Genomic DNA, 14,864 nt, shown 5'->3' on the forward strand with positions numbered 1-14,864 from the left:
AGGAAACCAACTGAAAATAAAATAAGGACCAAACTGCAGCTCATCTTTACCTGTACATGGGTTTTACCCAGGTGGCTGTGCAGCTTGACATCCTCAGGGATGTCCACCGACTTTGCCCCAACAAACTGGAGCAGGGGAACTGGGACACCAGTGTCCCAGGTGGTGACCCTGGCCTGTGGCTCTACCAGGTCCCCCCAGCGGCCCTGGAGGTTGGTGGGTGGGGGGCTGTACAGGGTCATGTTGGCCAGCTTGTCATTGAGCATGGCATAGTGTCTGGTCTTAATCTCCCCACGTTCTTCGTCAGTCATCAGGCCCTCCGAAATCAGCTGGTTAGAATAGGAGTCCGGGATGCTCTTCCTGGAGCTATGAGGGTTTGCAATAAGGCATGACAGGTCATTTGAGATTTCAAAATTACTATATGTATAAACTATAAAGGGTAACAGTCTTCTTTTCATACTTTGTACAAATTTTGTTGCAAATGAGAAGGGTTGAATGGAAATCAAAGTAATGTAGATATAGATTTATATATTATACTCATTCGTGGTGGAATGGCTGATGTATCAATCAAGAGATGATACAGTAAAAAGATACAGAAACAATTTTTTTCTAATAGGAAAAGTTGAAAAAACAAAAATGCATTGGTTTGAGTTGATTTGAAACGGAAATTATCTCCAAATTATTTCTTTCAACTCCAGCTGCTTCTACAGATCCTGTCTTACCAAATTCGTATCTATATATTTGTATTATTTTATTCTATTTCTTATTTTATCTTCTATTTTTCTTGTTAACTTGTATCTTGTTAGATTTTCTTTACTAGAGTGTGAGTGTCTGTAAATAGGACCCAATTTCCCCTCGGGGATGAATAAAGAATTCTGATTCTGATATACAATGAGTCACTGATAGTCCCTGTTATTACAGCTTTTGAAACTATCTCTCTTGATATTTTGACTAAGCTCTTGTCAGCTTCTAAACCAACTGACCTCTGGCTTTTCCTGGGACCTATAATGCTGGACATTGTTAATTCATCACTTAATACTGTCACTGTTCCCAGCAGTTTTAAGACAGCTGTGGTTACACCTCTACTTAAGAAACCACTCCTCAATCCAGGATCTCTTAATAACTATCAACCAATCTCTAATCTTCCATTCTTATCTAAAGTACTAGAGAGTTGTGTGTCACCAACTTTCGACTCATATAGAAAAAAACTATCTATTTGAACCTTTTCAATTGGCTTTCAGGGCCCGTCACGCCACTTAAACTGCTCTGACCAGAGTGGTGAACAATCTTCTACTTGCTATGGACTCTGATTCCACTGCTGTGCTTCTACTACTCGACCTCAGAGTAAGCAGCCTTTGACACAATTAATCACTGTATACTATTAGAAAGATTAAAATTTAATTTTGGTGTCTCTGGTTTAACTCTCTCAGATTGAGTCCTTTTCCGGAAGAACACAGTGTGTCTGCTATAATAATATTACATCGAAATTCTCTGACGTTAAATATGGCATACCTCAGGGCTCGGCTCTTCGCCCTCTACTCTTCTCTCTTTAAATTTCACCTCTTGGCCAAATTATACACAGTCATGGAATAAATTTCCATAGCTATGGGGATGATACTCCACTGTATGTGCCTTTAACAGCTGACGATCTTACGCAAATGACTAGTTTAGAGGTCTGCTTAGCTGCTGTGAAAAATTGGATGTCACTAAATTTCCTGCTTTTAAATTCAGATAAAACCCGAGATGCTAGTCATTAGCCCTGTTAGACACAGACACCAAAATTTGATCAAGTAAAAATCAACAACTTTGTGGTTTCACAAAGTGTGGCAGCCAAAAACCGTGGTGTTACATTTGATCCCAGCCTTCCCTTTGATAAGCACATTAAAGAAATCACCAAAACTGCCTTTTTTCACTTACCTAACACAGCTAAATTTTGGTCTTTCCTGTCCATGGCTGATGCAGACACTAATACATGCATTTGTTTCATCCAGACTTGATTACTCTAATGTTCTGTTTTCAGGTCTGTCACATTCTAGTACTAAAAGTTTTCAAATGGTTCAAAATGCTGCAGCTAGAATCCTAACTAAAACTAGAAAATGTGACCATATTACACCAATTCTTGCCTTCCTTTATTGGCTTCCTATCCATATTAGATCAGACTTCAAGCTGCTTCTGCTGACTGATAAAATCCTAAATGGGCTTGCCCCATCATACCCGTCTATTCTCCTTAAACCATACATTCCATCTCAAGATCTCTGCTCCCAAAATACAGGGCTCCTGTGTGTACCCAAAGTGAAAAAGAAGTCAGCTGGTGCAGCGCCTTTTCCTATCGGGCCCCGTTCTTGTGGAATAACCTGCCAGCTGCCGTCAGACAATCAGTCTGCTGAGTCCTTTAAATCCAAACTTAAAACTCATCTTTTTCCCTTAACTTACAATTAGTTGCCTTTAAACTGAGTACTTCATGACCTGTGCTGCATGGCGGGTTGGTTTCTGTCTCGATAAATCTACCAAGTACTGTTTTGCCAACGAGATTATAGAGTATTGCAAACTGTTCTCTTCTCTCACATCTCTTTTCTTTCTCTGAATGATGTCTTCTCCTTTCTCTCGCTCCTGTGTATGTGAATGGTGTGATGTGAGTCTCTCCCATATGCACGTGTAGTCTGTCCTCCTCCCCAGGTCTCCATGGTGCTGGTGGTCGCCACCTGGACGCTGCTTGGCATCCTCCTCATCACATTCTATCTTATAAATCCATATAATTTTGTTTTACTATTTCAATATTATATCCTTCTCTCTCTCCGATGTGTGACTAATGTTTTTTTCTTGTCTCTTCTCCTATGCATGTGAATGGTGTGACATAAGTCTCCCCTGTGTGCATGTGTAGTCTGTTCTCCTGCCAGGTCAACATGCTGATGGTGGTCACGTGGCTCAGGTCCTAGGCTATTACAGTGGCATCTGGACACTGCTTGGCATCCTCCACATCATATTTTTCATATATCTTATAATTCCATTATAATTCTGTTATCCGCTTTCAATGTTTTATTTTGTAAATTGTGTTTTATTCTGTACACACAACATCCATTGCACATCTGTCCACCTTGGGAGAGAGATCACTCCTCTGTTGCTCTCCCTGGGGTTTCTTCTTACTTTTTCTCCCTGTTAAATAGTTTTTTTAGGGAGTAGTTCCTTATCAGATGCAAGGGTCTAAGGACAGGATGTTGTATTGCTGTAAAGCCCACTGAGGCAAATTTGTGATATTGGGCTATACAAATAAAATTGACTTGCGTAGGAAAAATTCATCAAAAAAGATAAGAAAAATGGAGAAGGCTGACAGTATCTACTTTCTGTTGGAGAAATTCCAAAGTTTTCATAACACTATACAGCATGATTTCTTTATGAACAGGTAAACTTTTACACCACATGTGAGTGTAAAAACGTTGTATTTGTAAAATATTTAGTGGGATCTTTTCCCCCCCAATATCAGCAGAAAAATTGCTTGATAAAAATGTAGCTTTTGCCAAATTTCTGCTCCTTACGCCTGGCTCATCTTCAACTCTACAGACATTAAAATAACTCGTCTGTCACTGAACATGAAGAAAAAAATTCTACACAACCCCTCTTGAGGTTAAATATGCTGCATATTATAACTTCTGATGTAATGCTGATGGTGTGCTGAGATACAATGCAAACCCAATAAAGTGAACAGACCGGATGATCTTGTACATGGCCGGGTTGGTGAAAAAGGGTTCGTCCAGCTCATTGTGGCCCCACTGGCGGTAGCAAATCAGGTCTAAAACGATGTCTTTCCTGAAGTGCCGCTGGTACTCTACGGCCAGCCGTGTGGCTCGCAACACTTCTTCTGCATCATCACCATTAACATGGATCACCGCACAGCCCACCATCTTACCTGGGAGACAAGTCAAGGCAAGTTAATTTATAAAGCACATTTCATACAAAAAGGCAATTCATAGTGCTTTACATAAGGGCATAAAAAGACATTAAAAAAGAAATTCAGATAAAAAGATGAATAATGAGGAATATTAAAAGAATAAGATAAGAAAATAAGAAAGAAATTAAAGGATAATAGGGGTGATTATTTAGTGAAATACAGTGGTGAACATCAAAGTTTTTAACCTGGATTTAAATGAGCTTATGCAGAACAGCCTTAGATGACCTGAGAGGTCTGGAAGGTTCATACTCTAAAAGCAGGTCAGTCATTACCTAAGGATTAAAGCACGGACCCATGAACAGCACTGGGGAAAATGGATGATATAAAAAAGAACAGATGGGTCAAGTTCCCAGCCGGTATGAATAGCCTGGACCAAAGGCTGTACATTGAGAGTAGTACCCCTCCTTTTTCTGTTTTATATATATATATATTTACATTTATTTCTGATTTTTCCCTTTTTCTCCCAATTTAGTGGCCAATCAATCCCTATTTTAGTTCAAACACCTACCCTCGTACTGCATGCGTTCGCCAACTGCATCTCTTCGGCCGGCAGTCTCGAAGGAGACGCCTTGCCACTTCCGTGACAAGGCGAATCCAGGCCGAACCACTGCTTTTTCCGACACACACAGAGACGCATTCATGTGACGAACACAAGCCGACTTCGCCCCCCTCCCGAAGACAGCGTTGCCAATTATTGCTGCTTCATCGAGTCCTGCCATAGTCGGATCTGACGGGGCTGGTTTTTTATATTTTTGTTTACATTTACTTTGTTGTAGATGTGTCATCAATCTTGCTTTTTTATTGTGATTGCTGAAAAATAATTAAATAAAAAGTAAAAAAACAAAACAAAACAGCAGGTCAGTGATGTATTTTGGTTCTAAACCATTAAGAAATTGAAACAAGGAACAGTATTTAAAAATCGTATTTGTGATTTACTGGAAGCCAGGAAAAGGATCCGAGAACTAGAGTAAGGAGACTTTGCTGTGTCACAGATTTTGACCTCCTCCTGGGTGATTTTCATATCCACATTGATGACACTGATTATAAATCTGCCATAGAATTCCTGGAACTCCTACAATGCTTCAACTTCACATATGTCAACTTCCCTGCTCACAGTTGTGGTCACATCCTGGATTTGGTCTGCTCCACTGGTTGCACAATACATCAACTCTCCTGTCTCAACCTCAATATCTCTGACCACCTGGCAATCACCATGGACGTTGACATCCTTATCCCCATCCCAAAAGTCAAATGCATAATATCCTTCAGAAATCTCAAATCTATCTCCCCCTCAGCTCTTTCTGCCTCCTTTGCCAGTAAAATGTCTGCCTTCCCTCCCCTGCTGTGATAATCCCTCCAATCTTGTCAATTATTATCATGACACACCTTCCTCCTGTCTTGATCAGCTGGCTCCCATTGAAACCAAAATAGTCTCATTCACACATTCTGCTCCCTGTCATACTCCTGAACTCCCATCAAATGAAATCCCATAGGCGCCAGCTCAAAAGACTGCAAGAAAACTAGTATAACAGTGGATCTCCAAGCCTACACAGACTACCTTCAACAATACAAAGACGCTCTCATCACAGCTCAGTCCACCTACTGCTCAGACCTCATACACCCTGGCTCCACCTACCCCAAGGCTCTCTTTTCCACAATAAACTTCTCAAACCCAGTGACAATACCTCCAATTCCTTCACAATTAACAAGTGTAACTCTTTCCTTTCATTTTTCCAAACTAAAATTGACACCATCTACAGCAACCCGACTGCGCCCCCCTTAATACTCAGCCCCGGTCAAAGTTCTCCCGTGTCCCCAATGGAGCTGTCCAGACTTACAAATAGGAATGAGAAGCTCCACTTCTTTTCTGGATCCCATCCAATCTTGTTAAGGACTGTCTTCCAGCTATCTCCTCACTCATCACAGAAATCATTAACCTCTCCTTCAGCTCTGGTTCAGTCCCCTAGACACTTAAACTGGCTCTGTCACCCCCATCCTCAAAAGAACTGGACTCAACCCTGATATCATGAGCAATTTCAGGCTCATCTCCAATCTCCCCTTTCTGTCCAAAATACTGTAACGTATTGTCAACCTCCCAACTCAAAGCTCACCTCATCGCCAACGACCTGTTCAAAGCATTTCAATCTAGTTTCTGCTCACAGCACAACACAGAAACTGCCCTCCTTTAAGTCACTAACAGCCTCCTCCTCTCCTCACTCTGGCCACCTCAGCATTCTCATCCTCCTCGACCTCACTGCAGCTTCCGACACCATCAACCACACCATTCTTCTCTCCCGCCTTGAACCCTCCCTCAACATCCCCAGTGCCATCTTGTCCTGGCTAAAGCCATATCTCACAAACAGACAACAGTTCATTAGCATCAACAACTGCACCAGCTTCACCGCTCCTCTGTCCCAAGGCGTCCCCCCCAGGGTTCTGTACTTGGTCCTCTCTTGTTTATCATTTACATGCTCCTCCTCGGTCTTCATTCTCCACATTCGGTCTTTGTACTTGGTCAGCTTCTCTGTGACTTTCACTGAGGTATTTTTTTTGGATGATATTACAATGTCGATGAGCATGCACTTCTTTACCTTCCTGTTTTTGATAACGATGTCGGGCGTGTTGGTTTTTATTTCTCTGTCAGTGTGGATGGACATGTCCCAGAGGATGGCGACATCATCGTTCTCAGTGACCGTTTTTGGCTGATGTTCGTACCACTTCTTAGTCGTCTTGATCTTGTAACTCCTGCAGATCTTCCAGTGCAGGTAGGTTGCTGCCTTGTTGTGCCAGTATATGTACTTGGTCTTTGGTAGTTCCTGGCAGCCTGAGACAATGTGGTCGATGGCTTCTTTGTACAGTCCACAGATTCTGCATTTTGGGTCTGTTCCATCTTTGATGATGTGATTGTGATAGGATCTGGTTGCCAGGCTCTGGTCTTGTGCAGCGATTATCAGGCCCTCCGTCTCTGCTTTCAATCCGGTGCTCCTCAGCCACTCGTGTGTCTTTTGTTGGCCCACGTCAGCGTCTTTCATTCTTTTTGGGTACTTTCTGTGCATTGCTTTGTCCTCCCAGGTTTTTTGCAGTTGTCGCTTGCCATGGTGTTTTACCTTCTGCTTCACTCGTTTGGCATAGATGTTATTATTATTATTATCATTATTAATAATAATAATAATAATAATAATTATTATTATTATTATGGGCACATATACAGGTTAAATAGTACTGGCCTGAGGATTGACCTTTGGGGGGACCTCACAAGTCATTTTCTTGTACTCAGATAGTACATAGCAGCCAATTGAAACAAAGTAGTCCCTATCTTGTATGCAAGATTTGAACCAATTTAGCACACTTCCAGGAAGCCCAACCCATTTCTAAGACACACTTCAACTGTGAGGTTTTTATTTTTGTTTAAATAGTGACTGAATTAATTTTTTTTGGCCAGTGACAGACAACGTTAAGATTGTATGCCTGTGAAATTTGCGTTCAATTAGTTTTGAGATCTGTAATATGTATTTGGTTCGAGTGAGAACTATAAGATGTTTGTACAACATACTTTTGAGATTCCAAAATACTTAAATAACAACGCTATATAAAATAGATAAGATTTCCGTTTCCTTGAACAGAAATTAACAAATTCTGATTCCATGCACTTCATTTACGCCATGGCACAGCAATGGATACCGAATGCAAAGACATTTATAGTTTTGACAATTAAGTACAGAAATTTGAAGGAATTTAGAAATTTACCAGTTAATGTGTTTTTGTATTTGTAATTTTTATGAAAATGTGTTTTATATATTTTAATCACATACATTTCTTGACTTCAGTATAACTTGGTGATAAATTTATTTGCAGCATTTGTGATTTTACATTCAATTGTACATTTACCCATTCCTGATGTGTACTCATATGATAGATAAGTAAATTTCACTCACCAACATCACTACAGTACAAGGAGGATCTCCCCCTCTCAGATGGAGTGGTATAACCCACTTGATTGTTTACAATGAGGTGGATGCTCCCACCGACTCTGTAGTGGGGGAGGTTTGCAAGGGTAAAGGTCTCTGGAACAATTCCTTGGCCAGTAAATGAGCCATCGCCATGGACCTGTGGATAGAGGGGAAAAATGTATGTCAACTCAGACAAAACCTTTTCATACAGTTAGAATTTCGATATTTTTGTATACTACTTTTAGCTAGGGTTTAGTCTAAGGTCTTTCCTCTGTAATGTTCTTCTGATCAAATACTTATACTAAAAAGCTCAGCACACATCAATCAAATTGGTTCATATGATACTTTGTATTGACACTTTGGATATGGACTTTTTATGGACACTTTTGGATTGTCTGCAGGTGGATCACCGACTTCCTATCTGACAGGAAGTAGCTCGTGAAGCAGGGGAAATGTGTCTCTGACTCCCGATTCCCCTCAAGGCTGTGTCCTTTCTCCTCTACTCTTCTCCCTGTATGGGTTATTCTCATATTATGTCACATATCACATGACGGCAACACATCCGCCATGTTGGAGGACAATGGCTCTAATCTACAGGATACTGTGTTGCTCTCACTGTGCGATGTTAAAGGCTTTCTAAACAGTCAGAGTGGACAGAATTTGTTTCAAGGTTTGATTCCTATAGAACAGCTATTGTGGCTCGATATTTTACAATGGTTAATTTCTGCGTTGTTTTTGGTTGTTCCAATCGAGCTGACAGAGAGCGGAACAAGTCCTACTTTTGATTTCCAAAGATAATTAGCCATCAAGGGGAAGCAACTCGAAGGTTGTCAGAGGAAAGAAGAAGAAAATGGATATCGAGGATAAGTCGGGAAGATCTAATAGATGAAAAATTAGTATCATGCAGAAGTTAAGATGCCTGCTTTTAAAAAAGGGAAAAAGCAGCATGGTCCTTTAGAAATTGAGGCAACAAGAAAAATTCCATCTGTCTGCATCCATGTGAAGCATGTCATTGGCCTAGTACGGAGAAAATTTAGAATTTTACAAGGAATTTTACCAACAGACTACCCCGTAATAAGGATAGTGCTGGTATGATAACGGTGGATAAAATTGCCTTGGTTTCTTGTGCGTTGACAAATGTGTGTGACTCAGTAGTTCCTTCAGACTGATACAACTTTCAAGTTATATATCATTCAATGTATAAAACTGTTAATATATATATTAAAAAAAACCCAAAAGAATTTAAAAATAAAGACATTTCAATTTCATCGAACATTTTTCAATTGTGTGTCAACCATCATCAGCAGTTATAAGCTAAATTTTAAAATCACACGGTTTGAATATAATTAGTACAAGAGGGAGAGAAACTGCTTTTGTTTTGTATATTTGTTAACATATTGGTCTAACATATCGATAAGTGCGAGTTTTTCCATATATCTCTCCTTGGTTTTTCTATCTAAAGCTTGGACATAATTCTTGATTGAAGCCTTTGCGGAACTGCATGATATTGGCCTAACAGCCGAAAATCCTCAAATCGAATGCGCTGTTAGGCCAGAACTTTGTAAAATTTATTTTGCAAACTGTTTTTCAAAGAGTGGATCACAACTGCGATGTTTTATTTCTGTACGTTTGTCCAATTTTTCGTGGTGGATTGCTCCCTCCGGGTTGGGGATGAGCTGTTGCCTCAAGTGAAGGAGTTCAAGTATCTCGGGGTCTTGTTCACGAGTGAGAGTAGGGATGGAGCGGGAGATTGACAAGCGGATTGGTGCAGCATCAGCAGTAATGCGGACGTTGTACCGGACCGTTGTGGTGAAGAGGAAGCTGAGCCGGAAGACAAAGCGCTCAATTTACCAGTCAATCTTCATTCCAACCCTCACCTATGGTCATGAGCTTTGGGTAGTGACCGAAAGGGTGAGATCGTGGGTACAAGCGGCTGAAATTAGTTTCCTCCATTGGGCTCAGCCTTAGAGATAGGGTGAGGAGCTCAGACATCCGAGTAGAGCTGCTGCTTCTTCAGATCGGAAGGAGCCAGTTGAGGTGGTTCAGGCATCTGATTAGGACGCCTCCTGGGCGCTTTCCTTTGGAGGTTTACCGGGCACGGCCAACTGGGAGGAGACCCCGGGGTAAACCCAGAACTTGCTGGAGGGACTACATGTCCAATCTGGCCTGGGAACGCCTTGGGATCCCCCAGGAGGAGCTGGAGGGCATAGCTGGGGAGAGGGACGTCTGGAGTGCCCTACTTAGCTTGCTGCCAACACGACCCGACCCCGGAGAAGTGGCTGAAGATGAATGAATGAATGAATGTCTGATTTTTGCTTTCTGCTGAGAGGGTGATTGGCTGCAACCTGCCATCCCTCCAGGACCTGTCTCTTCAAAACACTCCCCTCTGGCAGAACAGCTTCTTCCCCACAGCAAATAGGCCTTTCCAGCAAGCTCCCAGACACCCACAGATACTGACACTGTCCCCCTACCTTTGACCCTCTCTTCCTACCATGACATGACATACACACCTACATTAATAGACATACACACTCACATGCACAAACAAATCACAATATATCTATCTCACATGCACAAACAAATCACAATATATCTATCTCACATGCACAAACAAATCGCAATATATCTGTCCTACTGTGCCCTGTAGACACTTTGCATAAGCCCGCGCTACCCTGTAAATAACTCTTATTCTACAACAACTTCTCATTCCGTAAATAAATTCATACTTGAAAAGTTTCATTTATGTAACATTTTGTAAATAGAGTACTTTCCATATTATTTTGTAAACAGAGTACTTGCCATGTTCCCAGTGTTTCTACATTACTACGCCTTATTTCACCAATTTTTATTTATTTTTATTTTGTCTTGTATATATATATATATATATATATATATATTTTATTATTCTTTTAACTTTTGCCATACTACTACTACTACTTTCGGCTGCTCCCGTTAGGGGTCGCCACAGCGGATCATCCGTTTCCATCTCTTCCTGCCCTCTGCATCTTCCTCTGTCACACCAGCCACCTGCATGTCCTCCCTCATTACATCCATAAACCTCCTCTTTGGTCTTCCTCTTTTCCTCTTGCCTGGCGGCTCCATATTCTGCATCCTTCTCCCAATATACCCAGCATCTCTCCGCACATGTTCAAACCATCTCAATCTTTCCTCTCTTGCTTTGTCTCCAAACCGTCCAACCTGAGCTGACCCTCTAATATACTCGTTCCTAATCCTGTCCTTCTTCGTCACTCCCAATGAAAATCTTAGCATCTTCAATGCTGCCTCCTGTCTTTTCGTCAGTGCCACTGCCTCCAAACCATACAACGTAGCTGGTCTCACTATCTTGTAAACCTTCCCTTTAACTCTTGCTGGTACCCTTCTGTCACAAATCCTTCCTGACACTCTTCTCTATCCACGTCACCCTGCCTGCACTCTCTTCTTCATCTCTCTTCCGCACTCCCCATTACGTTGGACAGGTGACCCCAAGTATTTAACTTCCTCCACCTTAGTCACTTCTACTCCTTGCATCTTCACCATTCCGCTGTCCTCCCTCTTGTTCACGCATATGTATTCCATCTTGCTCCTACATACTTTCATTCCTCTTCTCTTCAGTGCATACCTCCACTTCTCCAGGCTCTCCTCAATCTGATCCCTTCTCTCGCTACAGATCACAATGCCATCAGCAAACATCATAGTCCACGGAGACTCCTGCCTGATCTTGCCCGTCAACCTGTCCATCACTACTGCAAACAAGAGAGGGCTCAGAGCCGATCCTTGATGTAATCCCACCTCAACCTTGAACCCATCTGTCATTCCTACTGCACGCCTCACCACTGTCAGACTGCCCTCATATATATCCTGGACCACTCTTACATATTTCTCTGCCACTCCCAACTTCCTCATACAATACCACACTTCCTCTCAGCACCCTGTCATATGCTTTCTCTAAATCCACAACGACACAATGTAACTCCTTCTGACTTCTCCAACATTCTCAAAACAAACATTGCATCTGTAGTGCTCCCTCGTGGCATGAAACCATACTGCTGCTTGCTAATCATCACCTCTCCTCTTAAAGTGATACTGACATCAAAATCGGAAAATTCCTATTGATAGGCTATGTTCCGAGTTGGAATGTGACCATGGAGAAATTCAGTGGCCAAAACAGCACATCCGTGGCCACTCGAGAGAGATCTGTGATTGACTGTAGATGGTGTCCAATGACAAATTGTGCCAGTGGATACGTAGACACCCGTCAATTTGCATATAGGGTGTGTCCATAGCGGGATGCCGTAAAACCACGGAGAAGCCGTTCTTTCACCCCCTCCTGCTAGCTACGTGTCTTGAGTTTGTGCTATTCTGCTGAGACTTTATTATTGATCTTGCTACAACATATTGCTATCTATCTATCTATCTATCTATCTATCTATCTATCTATCTATCTATCTATCTATCTATCTATATATCTATCTGTCTATCTATCTATTTATCTAAATATCTATCATCTATCTATCTAACAGTTATTTGTATCACCGACTCCTCCTCCTCGAAACTGTAATCCTTGCAGAGGATCTCCCTCTCGCTCTCCGACATTTTTTGTAAATAACAAGTGACGAGCGGTACCGAGCCCCACCCACCCAGGAAGACAGTAGCCAACAGCTTTGAATTCATAAAACCACACCCATTTTCGGTTATGATTCAAACTCCCAATGTTAAAAAATGTGTTCAGAAAGGGCATGTCAGTCTCTCTTTAACTTTGTTTCCATTACTCTTTCCCATATCATCACGATTTGGCTGATCAACTTTATACCTCTGTAGTTACTACAGCTCTGCACATCACCCCCATTCTTGAAAATTGGTGCCAGTATGCTTCTTCACCACTCTTCTGGCATCCTCTCACTTTCCAAGATTGTGTTAAACAATCTAGTTAAAAACGCCACTGCCATCTCTCTTAAACACCTCCATGCCTCCACAGGTATGTAATTTACCACAGTGTTGTTTCCCTCCTGCACCAACATACCAAGTCAAATTCCTTGTATGTTCTTAAACAATGGCAATAAATATGATTCTGATTCTGGATACCAAGTCATATCATAAACCTATCTGAATTAACCAAACTCACAGGCAGGGTGAGGAGTTGTTTAATCTGAGCTTAGTGATCTAATGAATTGTCTTCACAATCTTCATCCAAAGAGCCAAATAAATGTAGATGAGCAAACACTGCTGTAGAGTTTTTCTTCAAAGTTATTCTATGGTGAGCAGTGAGCTGTCTACATGGTGGCAGTAGCAGTTGTTTGAGGAATGAACAGAACAGAACTTGCAGACCCCTTAAAAGCCTGCCCATTTTCACACCCAAATAAGTGGTCCAATTGCTGTGGAAAGAGGCCGTAGATTTTGCAATACCAGCTATTAGAGTTACATTTTTGTACACATAGTGCACCAATCCAGCTTTGAGAAGGGAGATTCTACAGCTATTTGATGCTCTCTGACATTCTGAACAGGTCTTTGTTTGAAGAATATAATGTGGCGTGGACATTTACCAGTATAACTGCAATTGTCAACGCCCACCAGAGTGACTCAGGTGCTCTACATGCTATTGTGCATTAAAATGTGATTAGGGCTGGGCAATAACTCAACATTATTGTTTATTGTCTTTCAATGGTATTGTATTAGGTTGAAATCTGGATATTGTCACATCATAACACACAATTTTGTTGTCAAAATTAATCATAAAAACAATGTATTACCTAAAATTTCTGACAAAATGAAATCTGAAATATGTGCAGGAGCATTATTTGAAAACAACTTTTGGTGTGACATTACACTTTACAATAAAAAACAGTTCAATGTGATGAACCTCAGCTGGATTCTTAAACATGGTGTTTTTGCATATTAAACATCAATCAGCCAAAACATTAAAACCACCTGCCTAATATTATGTAGGTCTCCGTTGTGTCACCAAAACAGGTCTGACCCGTCAAGGCATGGACTCCACAAGACTTCTGAAGGTGTCCTCTGGTACCTGGCACCAAAACTTTAGGAGCAGATCCTTTAGGTCCTGTAAGTTTGGAGGTGGGGCCTCCATGGATCGGACTTGTTTTTCCAGCACATCCCACAGATGCTCTATCAGATGGAGATTTGGGGAATTTCGAGGCCAAAGCAACACCTTGAACTCTTAGTCAAGTTCCTCAAACCATTCCTGAACAATTTTTGCAGTGTGGCAGGGTGTATTATCCCTCTGAAAGAGGCCACGTGGAATAAGTAACATCCACGTGGATGCCAGGACCCAAGGTTTTCCAGCAGAACATTGTCCAGAGTATCATACAGCCTCCACCAGCTTGCCTTCTTCCTATAGTGCATCCTGGTGCTATCTCTTCCCCAGGTTAACAATGAACACGTACCTGGCTGTCCACATGATTTAAAAGAAAACGTGATTCATGAGACCAGGCCACCTTCTTCCATTGCTCCATGGTCCAGTTCTGATGCTGATATGCCCATTGTATGCGCTTTCAATGATGAACAGGGGTCAGTCAGCATGGGGACTGCAGCTATGCAGCAAGTTGTGATGCACTGTGTGTTCTGACACCTGTCTATCAGAGCCAGCATTAACTTTTTTAGCAGTTTGAGCTACAGTAGCTCTTCTGTGAGATCGGACCAGACAGGCTAGCCTTCGCTCCCCACATGCATCAATGAGACTTGGGTGCCCATGACCCTGTCACCGATTCACCGGTTGTTCTTCCTTGGACCAATTTTGGTAGGTACTGACCACTACATACCGGGAACATAAGACTAGCCATCTTGGAGATGCTCTGACCCAGTTGTCTAGCCATCACAATTTGGCCTTTGACAAAGTTGCCCATATCCTTACACTTGTCCTTTTTTTCCTGCTTACAACACAACTTAAAGAACTGGCTTTTCACTTGCTGCCCAATATATCCCACCCCTTGACTGATGCCATAGTAATGAGACAA

General features: G+C 41.7%; 1 protein-coding gene across 1 annotated transcript in view; it reads right to left on the reverse strand.

Moving 5' to 3' along the window:
* dhtkd1 (dehydrogenase E1 and transketolase domain containing 1) overlaps positions 1 to 14,864 on the reverse strand; it is a 44,120-nt gene that overhangs the window by 8,079 nt on the left and 21,177 nt on the right. Inside the window, exons 6-8 of the mRNA XM_056282685.1 lie at positions 7,879 to 8,050; positions 3,703 to 3,901; positions 51 to 363 (exon numbers count right to left, since the gene is read on the reverse strand). Coding sequence (XP_056138660.1) covers positions 51 to 363; positions 3,703 to 3,901; positions 7,879 to 8,050 — 684 coding nt within the window. The remainder of the gene's footprint in view (positions 1 to 50; positions 364 to 3,702; positions 3,902 to 7,878; positions 8,051 to 14,864) is intronic.

The sequence above is a fragment of the Lampris incognitus genome, chromosome 6, assembly GCF_029633865.1.
Source record: "Lampris incognitus isolate fLamInc1 chromosome 6, fLamInc1.hap2, whole genome shotgun sequence".
NCBI lineage: Eukaryota > Metazoa > Chordata > Actinopteri > Lampriformes > Lampridae > Lampris > Lampris incognitus.